Raw genomic sequence first — 15814 nt, forward strand, 5'->3', positions numbered from 1 at the left:
TCAGACATTAAAACGAAAATTTCAACAACAAATATTGGGAAAAAAATTATTTTCATTGAATTATATTTTTTTATATCTTCCAAATTGTATTGTTTGCACTTCAAAAATAAATGAAAATGTTTGAATTAAATTTGTTTTGGTTCCTTTCGGTAAAACCTATTTTCTACAGTTCATCTGGGGAATGCAACAGTTGAAGTAGGTTAATAATAATCAAACCAGATTTTAAATAAGAAACGTATGAAGAATGCAAATGCAACTTCGAAGATCTCAAGGAAAATATAAAACAGGCGGTCGCATCTTCAAACTCGAAAGATGAATCCTGAATAAATATTCTCTCTTAAACAAAACTAACTAAACGAAAACATTTTTATGTATTGTCTGGGATTTGAGCATATCTATAGGAGCGCAGAATCCAATTTTAGATATGGAATAATGATTCAAATTTTGAAATTATACCAAAAAAAATACAAAAAGTTTCAAAATAAAAACAACAATGAAAAAAATTTGTCCTTTAAATCAATATTGGAATATAGAAAAGGATTTCAAACTATAATTGCAAAAAAACGAGTTAAAGATAAAAAAGAATTCAATAATTAAGAGTATAAAATAAAAATCCAGAGTCAGCATTTGGTTCAGCCATCTAGTACAGAAAAACATAAAATATAGTTCTTTAATTTGAATAACATAAATTAAAACTCAGATTACAAAGTGAAATGATTATCTGAAGAAAGAGCTATTTTTGTAAATGGTTTACAAGAATCGGCATAAACTTTAAGGAAGTAATGAGCATTGTTATTTTCAAATCGAATAATTCATTGTGTTTCTAAGAAAACTAGCAGAACCATACTTCAAAACTCGAAGGAAATGTTGGCAGATAGTTATAAATTTTGTGATTGAAAAATTAAAGCATGTATTTGTTATTTAATATCAAATTTTAAAACTCTCTAGATTAAGGTTGCCGGATTGCACGGTTTAATCCGGGTTTTCCCGGATATTTGATACAAAATTTGGGAACAGTCTGGCCCAGCCAGGTTGCCCGGATTCAATTGAAAAAGGAGCGAATTTTGCCCAGATTTTTTCACTTGTACTTTGCTAATCAAACAAAAAAGAATTGTGTTGTGATTTTTTTTTTATTTAGCCACCGAAACTAAATTTGTTGAGCAGATTTTGCAAAAATAAATCTTGGATTTTTTGAAGCTTTTAATACGATTTAAAACCTGTTTTTAATTTTGATGAAAAAATTTTTTTTAAATGTTTTTTTTTCTTGATTTTTGTTGAGTCATTTCTGGATTTTGATAAAATTTGCCCGGATATGGCCCGGATTTTTGGTCTTCAATTTAGAAATGAAATGCTGAAATGCGTATTTTGCTAGGTTTTAAAAGAAAATTGAACCCGGATACGTGCTGAAAAGAATCTGGCAACCTTACTCCAGATCAAGCTTTGGTCTCGAATTTTAAAAAGAATTTAGACAATTTATTAAATATTTTAAATGCTAAAATAAAAGTACTATGGAACGACTTTGATACAATGCTGTTTCAAAACCTTTCATTTATTTTTCTATACTAGTATATAGATCAAGAGAAAAAGAAGTAATCGATTATAATTTGTAACTATTTATTGCTTTGTCGAAAGTTTTAAGGTGCGAAATGAAGTTTTACCAATTTATCTAAATTGAATTTAATTGTTATCGTCAATCTTCATTTTAACATTTTAAGTTTTGGAAGTTTTGAAAATTTGATTATACTTCTGAGGCAAGTTATAAAGTCCTTTCAGAAAACTTGTACTGATCATCTAGCAGGCCAGTGGAGATTTTTTTATTAAAATTTGTATTCTATGTATACTTCAAAGGGTGAAATAAAAAAAAAGCTTGAATTTTCATCCCGGCTTTACTTGCTGAACTTTTCATATGAACAGCTTTTTGTTCGCATTCCATCATACCTTTTCAAGCTAATCTGCAACAAGCATTTCTTATCAATGGCCAAGGATAAATATAGCGCCTTTATTTAATCTTGAAAATAAAAAAAGAAACGGAATCTGTTGGTAGAACAAAAAACCATACGAGGTCTGTTTAGGACTATTTTTTTTTTAATCAACCTTGTAGTAAGCCCTTACATTCATTTCGCATGAAAGGTGCGGAAATGGAAATTAAAAAAAAAAACTAGGAAATAATTAAGAGAGCCTTATAAAAAAAATCGAAAATATGAACATCTTAGGAAGGTATCCCAAAGTAATGATTAGGCTAATAATTTTCACTACAATTTCAAATATGTATGTTGTTACTTCTGCACCATGAGGCTATCAAAAGCAATCTCAGGCACAAATTACTAATTTCCGGCGAATAACTGTTTCTATTTCATGACAAATAGCACTTCTGACCACCCACATTCCTTATAAAGGGCAAACGAATCATCGCCTACTTCATAACGAAATTTGACTGTCAATATTTAATTTAACTTTCTTTATAAATCAAATATCGGCATCACCGAAAGCTTTTCAAATTATTATGTGTATAGCACCAAACCGAAAAGAGACTGTAGGACTAGCGACGCTTTTTTACTAACGAGATTTCTGTCATTCGCAGGTTTGTTTTTCTTTTTTCAATCCAGTAGGTGACTTCGATGTAATACTCGAACATTGTTTATGTTATTAACTGTAGGTACATTTTCTTAAGGCAATCAATCGCATGCTCCCAACCCAACCCAATGCCAATGCACTTTTAATGAAAACTAGCTGACCCGGTAAACTTCGTTTTACCTTCTGAAGTATAAATCGTAATAAATGTTTAATATCATCAACACGTCCTTAACTGCTTCGTGCATGCGAATAGATTCTTATGGAATTCGTAACAAATCAAGTTGAATTTGTATTGGGACCCCCCTTCTATAAAAAGTGAGATTCTTGAAACTATTGTACAAACCATCTCTGGCCCGAAAAACCCTCAGATACCAAATTTCACTGCATTCCGACCGACCATTCATACGTGATGTTGTTACAAAGAAAATGCCTCAATTTTTATATATAAGAGATGTGAAGAGATAATTTTGTATGGGGACCCCCCTTTCAAAAAAAGTGAGATTCTTGAAACTATTATACAAACCATCTCTGACCCAAAAAACCCTCGGATACCAAATTTCACTTCTTTCCGACCGACCATTCATACGTGATGTTATCACAAAGAAAATGGCTCCATTTTTATATATAAGAAAATCCATTAGGGAGTCTAGAACGACTTTTGTTTTCGAAGTATGCGACCAAAATTCATGAGTAAATCACATTTAAAAATTTCAACTTATTCCTTCAAATTTCCTTAAGACTTCACTTATTCCTAAAATCTTCAATCATAACATTTTCAAACACAAATGTACAAAACTAAAAGACAAAATAAATAATTGATCAAATAGTTTTCAAGAAAATTGAAAACAAAATGTACCCGTATTTGATCGCAAAGTAAATTGGAATAAGGAGATTTCTTCATAACTAAAACAACTTTCAGAGATGCCGAATTTTGTTTTCTTGAACTCGGGCCTCGTATCTTCTATAATGTGCAACATTAAAAGGGACTTTTGCTATACAATAATTAAAAAAACATTTTTTTTTAATAAACTGAAGAATAGGTGCGAATCTAATATTTTTATGTGTAGCTTAGAATGCCTTGATTATCTGACTTTTGAAAAAGTTTTGCGCTCCAAGCTAAAATTGATCCTAGGCCTAGTATAGGATTTCATGCCAAATTTGGGCCAGATCGGATTGCGGGAAGGGGTCGCTCAACGAGCCTGAAGTTTATATGGGATTTTCAGACATTTTGATTGGGAGGAATATGAAAATCCATCCAGACACCAAAAACTTCTAATTTTGATAATCCGATCTTGATGTCCGATCAAAAAGTGTCAGATTAACAAGCGAGTACTTTTATTTGAATAGGTTTGTCATCCTTAAATTAGATATCCAAATAACAAGGATATGTTCGATTTTTTTATTTCTTTTTTTTGCGTTATTTTTTTCACACATTTTTGTAGTGATGATATGCAATGATCGTTCCAAGAGCAGTAGATCTTTTTTCGACTGTCTTTATTTTAATTTGAAGCCACAATGTTTGCTAACTGAAAGCCGCTAGTCCAAAAAAGATCCACTTAATTTTAGTAGCGATGAAATATGATGGCATGATGAGTGTTCCTTAAAGCTAAAGTCTCATTCGATTTCGGATAAATACGCGTGATTTGTGTTAATTTAGAATTCTTCTTTCTAACAAATGATTCCTATTCTTAACTTTCAAACATTTTAATCTCAAGCTCGATTCCACCTGCCCCACTTATCTATCGTGTGTATAAATAAAAATTTGGCATCCTCAACGCTCTCTAAGAGGTGGGATGACTCAGTCCAGTTTGTGAACCTTTTGGCTGCCATTACGTGGCACGAGTAGAACCACTAATGTGCCAAAAATAGTCCCGTTTTACTACGTATACGAAAATATCCTTTCACGTTTAGATTTCGTTTTTCCAAGAATAACGAAATGTTGGTTCGTTTTTCATTACATTCAACCAATCATTTCGTTTAAGCTTTTTCTACCAGCACCATTGTCGAGATTTTCAATAGCTCTCATCGTCGAGATACGCGATATCTCAACTTTCGAGGCAAACTCATTGAGTTTGCTTAACTTTTATCACTAGAAATAATTTCCGTCGATTTTTTTGATGTTGTCAAAGTTTATGGCATTTCGTCAGTCGTGTTGTCATGCATGAAATTTTCCAAGCTTTTAAGCTTTGATATCGTCATCGAAAAAGTTTCCGGCAACGGAAGTGGCCGATGGATTCGCCAGGGCCAGCCCATTGGCACCGGTGATGGCAGTTCCAGTGGGTGAGGACGCAGCTAATCCACCCTTTCCGGCGATGGCAATTCCTGCTGGTTTGACGGCCGCCACAGATGGATCATCGGATTGCCTTCCGGTGGCCTTCTCCTGTTCCTGTTGCTGCTGCTGAGGTTTGTCCTCCTCCTCATCTTCGATCATGGGCAGCTCCTCTTCGTCAGCTCGTCGCTGAATTTGGGGCTGCTCGTTCTGTTGTTCCTGTTCCGGTTCCGGTTCGTCGTCTTCGGCCAACGAGCGACCCCAGGTCCGGTCCACCTTGTCCGGGTGCGATTCGAGCAGGTCGTTCTTTAGCTGGGCTGGCACTGGAGCCGGAACGGGAGCAATCGGGGCCAGAGAGGATACAATCTGAGGCTGGAATCGCTGCTGGTCGTCCTCGGCAGCCAGGATGTCCGAGCTAGGGTTACGGGCATGGATGGCTTGCAGCGGTTGGAGGCTGAAGATTGGACTCAGAGGGTTCTGCAGGGCATCGAAGTTGCCATAGAACTGGGGGGTTCCGGTCAAGATGTAGTAGCTGGAATACAGCGGTAATATAAAATATTTAAAAAAAATTGGAAAGGAAAAAAATGACAAAAAATAGCAAAACACAGAAAAATAGCAATTTTCAACATAGAGAACAAAAAAAGTTTGTTTCAAGAAATTAGAAAGTGTACCCACGAAGTAATTTTATATTTTTTTCAACAAACTTTGGTAAGAAACAAAATTAAAAAGTTCCTATTAATGTAAATAATTTTCTTCACTTTCTCTGTCGAGTGAGTAGAGTTTTTTTTCATTTAGTAGCTTCTTTCTAATTATGCATTTGTACATTTTAAAACATTTTTATTCAATCTTAAGATTTATTTCAACTTCCAAACTTTCATTCTTATGAATGTAAATCTCTCAAAGCTTATCTCAACATAACTCAGAATATCTCATCTAAATGAGTTTATATACGTATGAACTTGCGTTTTTAAGAACCTTTTCTGTTATTGAAGAATAACACAAGAAGTTCAAAAGGTGTTCACAATATAAAAGCACTAGCTGACTGTTCCGGATCGTCCCAATAAATTATAAATGTTCTTCAGTGGACTGTATTCACTTTGGGAGCGACCTGGGGAACACTTCAATATTAGCACTTTAGAGTTTTACACCTTGCACTATGGGTGCAATTAAGGCTACCCAATCACCACCGTCTTTTTATTAAACCTCTTGTTGCGGTGCTGTGATATTGATCACATTAGAAATGGTTATTTTCTTCCGGAATAACTAATCCGACCGAGTTTGGGATCACTTGAACTTTATTTCCCAACACTTAACTTAGCCCGAGCCGACGGAGTAATAATTAGACCGATGTTGTCTGTTTGGAGGTTGCTGCGAACAGGGTTGCCAACATATATTTTCAAAAATCAGGGAACTGGTGAAATAAAAATCAGGCAAAATCAGGCTACATAAGTAACGGAAATTCCTCTAAAAGTGATGACCTTTTTTTTTTTTTTTGGTCATCACCCTACATTTTTAGTGTGTTGTGGGCCTACTTGGTTGCATAATTCTACTGAATCAAAGCCGAAAGATTCCTTTTCATTCCCTTTTTAAGATATGAATTAATGGGAATCTTTCGATTGGTTTCATTCAGCCACATTTTCGCTTTTTAACTTCAGCAATGGTACCTAATTTAGTTCCTTACTATCCATTTTTCATCACATTCGCAAAAATCAGGCAAAATCAGGCATTTTTTGAAAAATCAGGGAAATTCAATGGCTTTTCAGGTTGTCAGGCAGAGCCTCGAAAAATCAGGCAATCCCTGAAAAATCAGGCATATTGGCATCTCTGGCTGCGAACTGACTTTTATTGGTTTATGCTGGCTGGCAAAACAAATCGGTTTTCTCAACACGATCCTGGGGATCGGTCATTCGAGAGTGAGTTCTCAGGAGAGAACTCACTAGTTATCAAATCGCTTGGGGTGGCTCTTGCTTTATAGCAACTAATTAATACCGTTCCTCAACATGCCGGCCCCCTTGAAACATACACGTTTCAACACATTAACATTTGTATCTTATGTCTAACAATTTCAAAACTATGCTTACGTTCTAAAATTATACAATGCAAATAACATTCTAATGATTTAGTTTTCAATTTCTGTCAAATCAATCGCTCGTGCATCGAGAGCTTAACGCACCAGAATATTTCTCGCCCATGTCGTTTTTTGCTCTCTCCTTCCTACTATGTTGTGTGGTGAGTGGCGATGATGAACGGACGATCAAAACAATCAAAAATCAATCGTGGTTCTTCCAGACTGCTGATGTGGTGCCAAAAATCCTTTCTTCGTACGAAAAAACAGCAAATTCCAAGAACAAGGTAAGTCGAATCATAACATTACTTATTCGAGACGCAGCTGATGGATATCTTGATTCTCCTCCTCAATTAATTAGATGCTGTTGCTGCTGGTTCCGATTAGCTCCATCCGCTGCTGGGTGGTGGATTTTAGTTTCTCGCTGCAGTTGCTGGCAGGTGCACAGCAACCGAAATCAATAGGCCGTGTCGATTTCGCGTGAATTGTAAGTTTTTTAAACATCCAAAAAATTAAAAAATCACGACCGTGGTTTTTTTCTTGTAGGTGATGATGGACCTGGTGACCATGGGATGTGCTATTGGCCGTAAGCAGAAACTGATACGCTGCGAAGGACCTTTCAGTGCAGTTGGTGAAACCATACAGTGGGTGTAATTGTGCTGCATGTCGAACTGTGGCCCGATGCAGATTAGCTGAAGAATCATGGGTCAATGGTTTGAAAGATGACCACCGTTTGTTGGCCGATGTTGATCCCGCTCATCGTCACATAGTGATGTTGCGTTGCGATACCTTTTGAAGGTTCAATCCGTAGACTTTCGACCAGGAGTTGTTTTTTCGACCATCATTCATTAGTTGACCAATAAAACAGCTGTTAACCGATTAATTGTTGAATTCTTGGCGTTTCCGGAACCGAAACTATGATGACATATAGGGAATGAGCCGATGAACATTTTTCCGATGACCGATGACTACATGATGCGCTCCGAACTGACGTTGGAAATTGACCGGGAAATTGTTGAATTTTCGTTCGGGGTACGATGAATGTTCGTGTGGTGCTTGGCAAGACTTGATGTTTCTGGCTAGTGGACAACAACGACGAACACAAGACCCTGTCGATTTTATCATACGTGATTTTCAAAGGACAATGAAATTTTGAAAATGATGATGCTGTGGCGATGCTCATCAATAGGTGATTGGTAGCAGGCTGATCCGATGGAATTTGGTGAAGGGTGGCGTGAATAAGAATTCCGATTACGATGTGTAGGGTGTAGGCGTTGTTGTTCAATGAAACGATCCAGACATGATGGTTGTTTATGGTGACCAACCGATGACGACGATGTAGTCGATATCACAACCTGTCGACTTTCGACCAGAGGTTGTAATTCGACTGTTTGGCTGTTACTTGTTCGACCGATGACCAATTTTCCAAGCGTCAACCCGTCGATTTCCGACCAGAGGTTGACACCGGATTGAGTAATCGTTGTAGTAGCCACTTCTGCCTTTTCCTTGGACCCATTCTTGAACCGGTGATGTCCTGATAATGCCGAAATTAGGTGCTGTCCGTAATTGTGCCGCCGCCGCAGTTAGGTGATAGGCCGCTCAAAAACCGGAAGTGGCCATTGGTGGAACATGATGCCATCGATGATGCGGTCATGAAAAATATTCGGAAGGACTTTAGTTTTTCTTTTGGACAATTTTAACGACATGCATCTTTTTTCCATTTCTCAAATCTGACAAACACATTCTGACAAAAAACGTACATATAAATAAACGCATAATCTGACAAATTTCCGACAAATTTAGTTTCTGACAGAATCATTTCTGACTGTAATATCTGACAAGTTTTGATATGTGATACTCTGACATGTTTCATTTCCGACTCATTTCATCTGACACGATCATTCTTGATCAACTGACATTATGTTGTCGACATGATTGCTATCGCGCATGGAAAGTAATAAGGTTATGTAGATGTCTCGGTCAACTATTTCGTTTTTGTTCTATGTTTGACGTTTTCTTACCCATTGACTATTTTCTTTAAAGTAGACCATTCAACCAGAAACTTTGAGCTCATGATTAGCTCCAACAACCGTTACATTGTCACCTATGACAATGTCTGCTGTCGACCCTTTCCAACGCTTCCTTTTTCGTCGATTTTAGACCGCGAGTTGTACCGTCTTTCGCAGAGTGTGTTATGTGCTGATGGTTCTTCTCGACGTCTGCACTGATAGGATATCGATGTAGACGGAGGCATAGAATAGGGGACATTTTAGTCATTCTGACCAACTGGGTCCACCGTCAATTCTTCGTTCGACAAACGACGATTGAGGTGCGACACGATGAAGCAAAATTTCAAGTGGTTTTGCAGTTGTGCTGTCCGATTTCAGCTCGCATACGAAGCGATCTTAAATTTGGACCAATGTGGGTTGGCCTTCGACGAATTTGTTCTACTCGCAAATCTTCAAGATGAGCTGAAGAAATTCCAACAAATGGCTGATGCGAGTTACTTCAGGACCTTCGTCCGACTGACTGATTTTCTGACGTAAAAACTGACATAGATTCTGACTGTTGTACTGAATGGGTTTCTGAATGAGTTTCTGAATGTGGTTCTGACAAGTTTCCGCTTTGGGATCTGAATGTTTTTCTGACTCAACCAAATGATTTACTGACAGTTTTGCTGACCGATTTTCCGACATTTGTTCAGATACAATCTCACGAACGCAAGATAGGCAAGTTGCGTAACGACCGAGATATAACCTGTTCCGTGTGATCTCAACATTTCTGGAGATTTAGTTGATTGCAATACTACTAGAGACGTAGCAAAACTGTGACCACAATTGCAACGTTCTTGAAATCGTGTGATTTTCGAAACCGATTTTTAACGCGAATGATAGCAGTCGACAACAAAAAAACTGACAAACTCATACTCTGTATGGGTTACTGACTGATTCCAAAGTGTGCGAAAGGTTATCTGTGGTGTACTGTGGGTAATTTTGTGGGTGGGGTGCTTGAACAACTGGGTACGAATTGGTGGATTGCTGAGTTCTTCGATTTGGTGTGTGCTGATTTTGTGTGCTTTCTCTACTTTGGTTCGTTTCAAATTGATTGGCATTATCGGGTCTGTTACGCGTTGGTGGAACGGAGGAGGAGTAAGATGGTGAGTGAGGCCGATAGAAGTAGCGAGGACTTTCATAATGCAAAAGTGTGTGGTGGTTCCGATGGCATTTTTGACAGGGACTTCTGGTACAATCTATGGCATAATGTCCAGGTTGCAAACACTTAAAACACAAGCGACGTTTGTGGACTTCCGAAAACCGTTCTGACACAGACCAACTCTTCAACGTCCGACACTGGACAATGTTGTGCTGACGATCTCCACAAATGGTACAACATTCTGGAGGCTGCGATGCGATTAAAGTTGTAGTGTTTCTCAACCGTCGATAGTCTGGCTGAGGCGAGCTCCTAAAGCGTCGATACTGTGGCTCCGGTGATCTCGTGAACCTTGGATGCTGAGGCTCTGGCAAAGTGTTGGCGACTAGAGATTGCAGAACCAAACACTGATCTCGGAGGAAGTTCATCAGGTTGGAATAGGTTGGCACTTCCTTCGAATTGTGATGCGTTTCCCACTGCCGAAGTGTTACGGGATCCAGACGCATGCAGATCATGTGCGCCAACAACGTCGACCATTCTTTGGTATTTTCCCCAATCTTGTCCAACATCTGCAAGTTTTTGTCGAAGTCACCGATAAGCCGATTCAAGGACTCGCTGTTCTCTCGACGAATTGGTTCAATTGCAAAGAGCGCATCGAGATGAGCTTTAACAATGAGCTTTTTGTTCTCATACCGCTTTTCTAGTATACTCCATGCCACTTGGTAGTTCGCCGCCGTAATTTCAATAGAGCCGATTTCTTGGAGTGCTTCGTCCCTCACCGATGACCTCAAGTAGGTGAACTTGTCAATTGGGGACAGCTGATCGTTGTTGTGAATGAGACTCTGGAACATGTCGCGGAAGGTGATCCATTCTCGAATTCTTCCACTGAAATGGGGCAGCTGGATTTCAGGAAGTTTCACGCGAGACATAACCGAACTTGTAGAAGATTCTGACAATTCAACTGACACTTGTTTTTTCCGCTTGAAGGCCACCAGGGAAGATTTCGCTGTGCAATAAACCTCTTCGACCTGGGATGCTGCCTCATCAAACTCTGCTTCACGCTTGGCGATTTTGGCTCTAACTCGTTTCTCCCGCTGGCCTTCGGTTTCTTTTGATTCTGGCTTGAATTCGAGGTCTTCTTCGTCATGAATCAATTTAATCTTTCGCTGGATTGTGTGAAATCTCCGCATCGCATCTTCTAACAATTCTAACCGAACGTCGATTTGGTTTTCGTGTCGTTCCATCGAAAAGCCTTCAACGAACCTCGCTACACCGTGGATGGTCCGTTTGAGTTGTCGCTCTTGCTCTTTCAAATCGTTGAAGTCGACGTCTTCCATGATGAAATTTTCACTGACTCAAAATCTGACAAAAAACCGACAAATATTCTGACACAATCCGACAAAGCTCAATTAAGAACTTAAAAATCCGTTTCAAAAATCTGAACCAAAAAAATTATTTGCACATCGACACGTCCGCTTGTTAATGTTGCACTAGATTGCCGAATCACACACAAATTTTAAAAATAATTTGAAATAGTTTTTTTTTTTTTAAGAAATGATAAGATTTCTTCACCGACACGTCCTAGTGATCTCCGCAGATCATAAATAAATTATGCTGACTTAAACCAAAAACTGACTCATTCAAAGGCCAATGATTCGCTCACACAAAGCACTTTACTTGCTTTCACCGTTATTTAATTATGCTCCAACTAATCATTAGTTGACTCAACTCAACTCAACGTTCTTAATTTTTACCGAATTAAATGACCAAACGCACCCGAATGACTGAGAAATATCAACAAAAATAATTGCCAATTCAGAAATCATGAGCAGCAGAGGAGGATGGTTAAAAAACCGATCAAGGATTGCACACAATAATAAAAAATAATCAACTCAAGAAATAGATACCGTTTTGTTAAACTTTATTTTTAACAATTATCTGACCCACAAAACGACACCACAGATCATGCACACTTTATACTTTCCTGGCTTCCGTAAGCCGATTCCATAGGCCTCAGGAAAGTTCCGACCGTAAATCCGACTGATTGTTCGCCCTCCGTGGTTGCTCTGTGTTGTAGCAAATGGCGCAGCTGTGGTTTCGCGGTGCTTTGAATAGCGCTGAGCAGCGCGATGGCGTAGCAGCGATGGCAGCGGTGGCTTGATGCTTCCTAAGTGCGATGGCCGCGCACTGAAGCCGCTTGGTGGGTTTCCGAATCTTCCCGACACTATCCGTAGGCCTTACTGGCCACACATCCGGCTCGAAGGACCAAAAAATGTTCCGGATCGTCCCAATAAATTATAAATGTTCTTCAGTGGACTGTATTCACTTTGGGAGCGACCTGGGGAACACTTCAATATTAGCACTTTAGAGTTTTACACCTTGCACTATGGGTGCAATTAAGGCTACCCAATCACCACCGTCTTTTTATTAAACCTCTTGTTGCGGTGCTGTGATATTGATCACATTAGAAATGGTTATTTTCTTCCGGAATAACTAATCCGACCGAGTTTGGGATCACTTGAACTTTATTTCCCAACACTTAACTTAGCCCGAGCCGACGGAGTAATAATTAGACCCAAGGTTCTTAGATACACTAGGTTCTCCGACTTTCACAGTAAGTAGGCGAGGAGTGAGCGGGGCTTTCAATGAGTTTGTTTATTTTTTGCTCAGCTTTTCTGGGGTTTGTTGGTAAACAAACTTCATGAGTTCCGTATAGTTGCATAGCCTACATAGCCAAAATGGCTGAATCGGGAATTCGTTATTCGGGAACACCTCCTGAATATGTACCCACCTTGATTAGACCGATGTTGTCTGTTTGGCGGTTGCTGCGAACTGACTTTTATTGGTTTATGCTGGCTGGCAAAACAAATCGGTTTTCTCAACACGATCCTGGGGATCGGTCATTCGAGAGTGAGTTCTCAGGAGAGAACTCACTAGTTTTCAAATCGCTTGGGGTGGCTCTTGCTTTATAGCAACTAATTAATACCGTTCCTCAACACTGACATTTTCCACAACTTTTTGATTCCTTCCACCCAACGGCTATTATGTTTTGATATTTCCAACTATCAATTCGCAGAAATGCAAAAAAAAAAAAAACACATAAGAAATAGCTGTTCTCAATAAAAAGCATCAATAAATATAATTAGTTTATCAAGTTTATTAATAAGCTTATTAAAGACATCGAAATCAACAAATGTAAACTAAGGAAGAGAACACTTCAAACTGTGAAGAAACATGTTAAACATAAATAACTATTCGGAATCATTGTTCGAAAAAGGATGAAAGAGAGATCGCATAATTCGTTCAACAGTTTAAGTGAAATAAACGAACATTCCAAAAACTCGCAATAACAATACCGTATTACGCAGATCTAGAAGAAAAACTATTAAAAATCATTTTTTATTAATCGATTTTTTTTTTTCAATAGAAAAAAAGTAATGAAGTGTATGACACAAAATGTGCAGAATGTAAGAAAAACTTATATTGGCGAAACAAGTCAGTTTTGCATTGAAGATTAGGACATTGCATTGCATTGAAGATATTCTCGAAACAGTCTCAAAATTTAACACAAGAATTGGTACAGAAATATTCCACATTAAAATTAAAAGCAAAAAGACGCTGGAATATTTCTGAAATTGCCAATTTCCTTATTTAAAAACTTTACACAGTTAAACAAATTCTATATTAAGGTTGCCAGTTTATCGGGTTTTTTTCGGGTTTCTCGTAATTCATTGATCAAATCTCGGATTTTGTTAGGCTTTATTCACTTTATCTGCCAAATCAAACAAATTGTGTTTTTATTTCTTATTTATTTATGCTTCCAGAACTAAAATTTTAGAGCAAGTTTATAAAATCAATAACGAATAGTAATTTGGAAGTTTTAAATACGTTTTGTTGAGCAATTCCTGGGTTTCGACCGAATTTGCTGGGATATTGCCAAGAGTTTTGGTCGAAAAATTTGAAATCAAATGCCCGGTTTGTTTTTTTATATATAGATCCCGGATTTGTCCAGCCAGGAGACATGCTGATAAAATTCTAACAACCTTTTTAAATATTGATTGATATATTTCATATGTGTCAAAATTGTACATTTTCAATTTCCTATCAGTTATTTTATGGATGGACTACTGGCATTTATATTAAACCAAACATTAACAAACAATAGGCGAAAATGCTTTTAAAGTCAAGGTGCTCTAAAAGATATTTTTTTCAAGTTAAAACAGCATTTTTGGTGCCATAAGTGCCATTACTGTTTTTGGAGATTTAGGCGTCCTGAATTTGAATCATTTTCCAGGTTTTGTCTATCAGCTCTTGTTTAAGTGGCATGTGGAAATTTTGAAATTGATCGATTAAAATCGATTCAATAAATTTTAACCCATTTTGTTAAGTTATCTCGAAAACAAGAGCTGCTAGAAATAAATCTAATTGCATATTTGAAACCAGCACCCGCAAACTAGTCAAAATCAGTTCTTAAATGTTAAACCTCGGAAGAAGGTTAATTTTGTTGCCTTGTAATGCAATAAATAAGTTTTTAAAGTATGTATTTGGGGCTTCATTCGAATAGAATAGATTTTGTTCATCAATATTTCAAATTTCATTTGTTTTAAGATATAATTAAAAAAATATATTTCAAGTAAACCAATGCAATTCATCCTTGAATCATAGGGGTGAGTAAAACAAACTTACTAGGAATTATCAAATCCTAAATTAATTTTTGAATAATTGAGCTGTCAACTTTCAATTTTATTAGGATTTAATAAAAGGTAGTATTTTTTTCAAATGTCAAAAAATAGTGAATTTTTTTACGAAATGTTCGAGGGACTAAATGACGAAATACGGAAAAAAGGAATTTCCCTAATAGTACTTTTAATTGAAAGTAGGGAATTTAATGGTTTGAACAGTGAAGTTTTTTATTATTAAATAAACAGATTATTGGTTCAATTTCCAAAGAATCTTGAAAACTCTTCAGAGAATCACAAGAACATTTTAAAGCTGATTAGCGAATCCAGTTTTGAATACTTATATTAAAAACATTAAAAAACGCATTTCAAATTTGTACAATCTCAGCCTAAATTGATAAAGGGTTTATTGATCTCTTTAAAGAAGTTTTGTTTAAACAATGTTTATGAAAATCTGAAAAACAATTTCATAAATCATTCATTCCTTTTTGAGTCACTTATTTTTTTATTGTCCTCAAGTGAATCGGAACTGCTTTCCCTATTTTATAACCCGTCATGCAAAATTATGCAGCACAAATATATATATCTCACGAGAATCACACAAGAGTATTAATGGGGAATAAAGCAAGACGGGAGCTTGTACGTGGATCAAGAATAAAACTTAAATGAAAACTTGAGACTTTATTGGCAGATAGCTAGAATGGGAACATCTGGAAAAATCGATAATTTTCAAAAAAGACCTAGCCAATTTGCTGAACAACTGCATACAGCCATGGCCGTAGGAAGAGAGGGAGGAGAGGGGGTTTTTGAGCCCCCCCATGAGGGTCCAGAAAAAACAAATGAAAGGTTTTACTCTACACCCAAGGCTTAATACTTTTTATCAAATTTTTATTAATGATTAAGGTTACTGAAAACTGATGCAAAACCATCATGATAAAAATCCAATTCTATTTTCATATTTGCGATTCTAAATCCAGTTCAGAATTCTTGATTTACAGGTCGAATTATCATAAGAAATTAGAAATGAAAGGCTGTTTTGAAATACTGGTTGAAATTTGATTTTGCATTTTATTCAAA

At 37.1% G+C, this 15814-nt stretch overlaps 1 protein-coding gene across 1 annotated transcript in view; it reads right to left on the minus strand.

The window, feature by feature from the left end:
• Positions 1-3959: 3959 nt before the first annotated feature.
• Positions 3960-15814, minus strand: part of LOC129756154 (uncharacterized) — a 38241-nt gene continuing 26386 nt past the window's right edge. Inside the window, exon 3 of the mRNA XM_055752939.1 lies at positions 3960-5375. Coding sequence (XP_055608914.1) covers positions 4754-5375 — 622 coding nt within the window. The 3' untranslated portion in view covers positions 3960-4753. The remainder of the gene's footprint in view (positions 5376-15814) is intronic.

This window comes from Uranotaenia lowii, chromosome 3 (assembly GCF_029784155.1).
Source record: "Uranotaenia lowii strain MFRU-FL chromosome 3, ASM2978415v1, whole genome shotgun sequence".
Taxonomy (NCBI): Eukaryota; Metazoa; Arthropoda; class Insecta; order Diptera; family Culicidae; genus Uranotaenia; species Uranotaenia lowii.